At 35.1% G+C, this 5471-nt stretch overlaps 1 protein-coding gene across 1 annotated transcript; it reads right to left on the bottom strand.

Moving 5' to 3' along the window:
* Nucleotides 1–1151: 1151 nt before the first annotated feature.
* On the bottom strand, nucleotides 1152–5173 carry LOC126606042 (triacylglycerol lipase OBL1-like). The gene is made up of 5 exons (XM_050273509.1): nucleotides 4743–5173; nucleotides 2950–3143; nucleotides 2790–2823; nucleotides 1848–2476; nucleotides 1152–1567 (listed from the first exon to the last, which is right to left on the bottom strand). Exons 1-5 carry the CDS (start codon nucleotides 5056–5058, stop codon nucleotides 1289–1291), a joined length of 1452 nt encoding a protein of 483 aa, XP_050129466.1. The 5' UTR covers nucleotides 5059–5173; the 3' UTR covers nucleotides 1152–1288.
* Between the last annotated feature and the right edge of the window lie 298 nt (nucleotides 5174–5471).

The following is a 5471-nucleotide window of genomic DNA, read 5'->3' as shown; positions in this document are numbered from 1 at the left end:
AGCCTCAAGTCAAGTCTGAATACATGGAAATATGTAGAATTGAGGAAATGTCGATTAAGCTCACATCTCTCCCCTTAATATAGATAATATTGTTTTTGTTAAAAAAAAAATTATTTCTAAAATTTTATATAATTTATAACTCTCAACTTCTAAATATCCACGCGTCAGAAAAGGTATATTAGCCTACTAGCTAAGGCGCACAGGTGGGTTTGGTCATGTCAACGAGTGGCTGTCGCAATCTTATTTATTTGAAAACTTGTGTTTTTTATATGGTTGTTTTATCCTCTGTTCTCAAAACATGAAGGGGACCCTAGACCCATGCTATCGATTATATACAGTTGGTTGGCTGATTACTTGACTATATATTAGAGGATAAATATTCAAATAATGTGGTTTCCACAGGCATATGACTATTCAAAACTTGGCAGCTGCCGCCACTGATTACCGTGTGGATCCACCAGTTTGGGTTAAAATTGACTCTTAAGTGGGAAATTAGAGCAGGACAACTCACATGCTAACATGATTTTTGTCATTTGATTGGGAACAGTATATGATCTGGTTGCGCTAATGCATCATGTAAACTAACACACAACCATATAGTTTTATTATTTTACTTAAATTATAACAAGTATATTTATAATATAAAATACTTTAAAAGTGAAAACATGTCAATCATATTATCCACTTGCATTATAAATGTGGTTGCAACCCGTTAGACCATCTCCAAAAGAAATGTCAAAGTTTAAACACACAATTTAAATTTGAAGGCTTGTGTGGCATATTGATTTTTTTATAAATTTTGATCTTCAACCAATATGTCAAATTTAAACTATTATTTATTCTGTTATTTACTTTTTATAGTTGTAATTATCAAAAGCATTTATTAATTACTAAAAATAGATTTGAAGATGCTATCAAATTTGACAGCAACTTTCTTTGTTGCCTTTCCATGTTATGTCACATAGGAATTGACAATTCGGTTGAAAAGGATTAGGGATGTCTTTTATTACTGTTATTATTGATGTGGACTTTTTGACATCTCATTTGGAGATGTTCTTAGTCATTTTTATTTGATTGTACTTGTAACAGTTGTACTAGAAGGGTTTTCCAAATTAAAAAAAAATTGCATTTGTTTTTCGTGAAAAAAAACGTAAAAGAAATAAAGATTTAATTAACTCAATGCCCTTCTTAGTGAATGGTATAAACTTGCAAACACACGCGAGGATCCTAATCTGGTGGCAGGACTATGTGGAATTTGAAATTAATTACAATGAAATCGTAGGCAGGACTATATGGATTCTGGTTTCATCGAATTCGTGCGAGGGAGGAACACATGCGAGGATCCTAATCTGGTGGCATTTACATAATCTTGGGGACAATGTGCTGGTGCTCCTGGCAGTAGCAAACCAATTATCCTAAACAACTTGAACAAGGGACCTTCATTGTAGTTTGGTCCCAACTTATTTGGAATGGTGAAACTTCTTGCGAGCTCACCAAAAGCATTCATTATCATTGGTATTGTCCCTGTTGGAGAGAAGTAATTCTTGTTTGGCTCTTCTGGAACAACCTGCAGCACATGAATATATAATTAAGAAGCATGCAATAAGATATTATGAAATTAGTCCAATAATAACAACACAATTTTTATCAGAACTGACATATATATCAGCCGTATTTCTAATTGGAAAATGATATTTGTTTATGTTATAAAATTTTGAATTTGGACCATCAGCCAAGTCGATTCTTTTTCACAATCTCACGACAGATAATGTTGGTTAGATAACATAATATGACATAATAAACTTTTCCATTCTTACTAGATTTGATAAGAGAAAAGTAGTGCTCACCTGAACTTCATAATTCCTATTATAGTAGAGGCAAATCCCAAAGTGCTTGAACATTAGAGCTTTGTCATCATAAGGCAACCTGGGCACCATGTCATTCCCATAAACAAACCTAAAATACCTAATCTTATACTCTATCATTTTCTTTTCCATGTACTCCCCAAAAGCCTTATCTCCAACCCTAGGCTGCCCAAATGTATAGACTCCCTCCAACCTCTCCAACAGCAAATCTGAATCCTTCCCTTTGTGAAATGTTAAAACTGCCGGAAAGAGAATTGCTAGTGCCCCACCTAAACTGTGCCCAGTTATTATAAACTTTGCTTTTTCATTTTTCAGAAGAAGTTTTTTCAGCATATCTCTAATGGCATAGTAAGCCAAGGCTGGGCGGCTACCGTCTTCTTTGATTTGATCAGGCTCCGGCCAACCGACATTCTTTTGTAAGCCTAGAGCTTTCATGAAGCCACTATGGATCTTTCCAACCCCTTCAAGTTGATACCAGGAGATGTCAAAGTCGGAGCACCATGCATCCGCATCAAAGGGTTCAGTGCCTCTGAAGGCCACAACAATTGTGTCATGGTCACCACTTCTGTCACGGAACATACAGGCTTGTGTTGTGGCTTTTTCTTGATAATCTACACGACAATAATAATGTTTTGTTAATTCGGGATTTAAGTGGTACTTAACTTCGAATGACTTTAAGTGAATTTTTGCTAGGTAAATTAACCTATATATAATTTGCATATATATATACATATATATATATATATATATTTATATATAGATCATATTACCCTATGTTAATGCGTATACATGAGATTTAATTTCCATAGTCGAACAGGAAAACTTTTTGTAACCTATTTTAGAAAATAAAATATGCATTAACAAAGTTCTCTAAACCGAATTTTCTGTACTTTTTAATTTTCTTCAGATTTAGTCATTTCTTACCATTCCAAAAGTCGTAAGAGCCCAAGAACTCCATCTGCAAAAAGAAGGAAAATCGAAAACAAAAGGCAGTCATCAGTTTACAGTTGAACCATAGGACTATCATATTATACTAAAATTAATGGAAGCATTGGAGGTAAAGATATGCAAAATAATGTGATACCTTCCAATGATCCTGGACAACAGTTTGGATGTAGAATGTGTTCTCATATGATATTTTAGACGCCATCATACTAAGTGCTGCGTTGTACTTGCCATCTCCAGGTTTGATGCTTTCGTCCAGCTCTACTCGCTTGTCCAAATTTCCAATAAGCGACAAGAACGTTCTTGAGGATTTATCTGGTATTATCACGTTACCTGTTCGTATCACCATTAATATACATTTAATCTCCATAAATTAGTCCAACATGTACAGATTAATTATATATATTTGTTCTATTGTTTATTGACCTGGTTCACAGATTAGAAATACTATCACAGTTGATATATAACAGTTCTTTAACATAAAATAAAATAAAAAACACAGTTCATCAAAGCAACTACATTATGGTACGTACTTCCATCATTCCATGTGATACAGATGCATGCGTTCACTAGCTAGTATTTTTTTATTATTAATTTAGTTTTTTCACGCCAAATTTGCCTGCTTGGATCAATATTATCTTATATTATATAGACCAACTAATACAATATCCATCTCATCCTTTCGTATATAATTCAAAAATATAAAGTTATTTACTTCCCGACATGCCAATTGCTCTCTCTATCTCATCCTTTCGTATACAATATTATCTTATATTATATAGACCAACTAATACAATATCCATCTCATCCTTTCGTACATAATTCAAAAATTATGAAACACCGATCAAAGAGGCAGTGGAGGCCGTTGCTGCCGCTCAAGCCTCCATTTAGATGTTCTCATGAGAGGCAGCGTTGATGGCACTACTTAAGATAATCGTTACTCAAATTACATTAATTTCTTTTATGAGAGTGCTAATTGTGGACGAATTCTGGAATCGGTATTCAGGGAGAAGCCAATACAGCCATTTGTGTTTTGTTCTTGGGCATGTAAGGCTCCGGGTCTGCTGTCCCAAAAGTGATGTCTCATTCATGACTCGTTCTTTATTTGTTTGACATGTACAATACCCCCTAACTTTAACATAACTTTGTTAACTTTTAATAAGTAAAATAAATAAATAATAAAAAAAGTAAATTAAACCCAGTATAGAGTCCCCTCGGTCCTTGCCAAACACAAAACAATTGACCCCAAATCATCATCTAACAAAAAATTCTAGGGCGTTTGCAGGAGGATTGATTTTTACCCCCAATCGAGCAATGGTAAAAATGGCGTGAGTAATGTTCTTGTAAGTCAGAAGATTCAAGAATTGACCGTCGTGGACTTGAAACCTGGTATCGACGACGACAAGGCGGCGCATCGCAGCGATGGCAGTTTCCCACTGCCACTACGATGCCGACGGCATTTGTATTTCACGACAGATCTAGAAGATTTCAGAGAGATTGGTGTTTGAAAATTCTGAAGAGATTTGTCCCAAGCCTCTCGATTCTTTGACCAATATGATTAAAAAAGCCATCTGGATCTTAAGCCAAGTGAGAGAGGGGTTTTGGCTGTGGGCTGGCGACGAGTAAGGGAGGGGGAGGGGGCGGGGACTGGAAATTGGGGAGTTGTTTATGCTATTTTTTTTAAACTTATTAAAAGTTAACAAAGTTACGTTAGAGTTAAGTAGTAGTACACGTGTTAAACAAATAAAAACGGAGATACGAAGAAGACATCATTTTCGGGACAGCAAACCCGAAGCCGGCATGTGAGGAACAACTGTGAGTGCATGATAAAAGAATAATAATTGTAATTAATGCTAGTAAATTGGCAATTAACTTAACCAAAACGGCTGCTGCGTGGGAAGGACGAAGTTAATAAATAAACTATATATGTACCTCGCAGTAAATTTAGAAGGAGTCCGACCAAGTTTTGATTACTTGAGACGAGATTCAAGCACATCTCGATCCCCCAGCCAATAGCTGCCACTGGCTTGGCCATAAATTGAAGCAATTTTTGGACAACAATAGAGAGAAATATGAGCCATCTGCGCTGAAAGTCGTCCTCAGTTTCCTCAGAAGAGTCAACGAACCTCCTCCTTTCTAAGTTATTGGAAAACAAGATGTGAAACAGATCAAAGAAACCCACATCCTTTGGTTCAAGGAGCATGTAATTGCATGAGAAACACTTATCACAAGCAGCTGCCATGGCCATAGGAGTTTATTTGCTGTGAAAAAGACGAGAGAATATAACTTAAACTTCTTTGGTGGTGGAGTTTACTATGTGTTAATTTGCTGCACTGCAAGTTTCTCTCTCAACATATAGCTAGTCTGTGATAAATAAACAAATAATTGTAGGATGCTATTCTTGAATCTTGACTAAAGGCGGCTGCGTTATCGATGAAAATATGGCTATGTCTTGGTCTCCTCTTAGACTTTCTTTGACGCGATCTTAAAACATATTTTTCTTGTTAAGAAGACTAATAAAATTTTGTAAATTAAATAACATGAAAATTAATAGTTAAATTATTACTTAAGCATTAATAAACATGTTCATTTTTATTAGTGATATGTAATTTAGTTTTCAAATTTTATCTACAAATTTAATTTCTCTAGTATTATCCTTTC

The sequence above is a fragment of the Malus sylvestris genome, chromosome 15, assembly GCF_916048215.2.
Source record: "Malus sylvestris chromosome 15, drMalSylv7.2, whole genome shotgun sequence".
Classification (NCBI taxonomy): domain Eukaryota; kingdom Viridiplantae; phylum Streptophyta; class Magnoliopsida; order Rosales; family Rosaceae; genus Malus; species Malus sylvestris.
This window is presented reverse-complemented; position numbering and strand designations above follow the sequence as displayed.

Excerpts from the sequence above, each read along its gene's own strand:
- LOC126606042 (XM_050273509.1), bottom strand. The coding sequence starts at position 5,058 with ATGGCCATGGCAGCTGCTTGTGATAAGTGTTTCTCATGCAATTACATG. Across the intron at positions 2,477-2,789 it reads CTCTTACGACTTTTGGAATG|ATTATCAAGAAAAAGCCACA; the intron begins GTAAGAAATGAC and ends ATTGTCGTGTAG. Across the intron at positions 1,568-1,847 it reads ATAGGAATTATGAAGTTCAG|GTTGTTCCAGAAGAGCCAAA; the intron begins GTGAGCACTACT and ends CATGTGCTGCAG.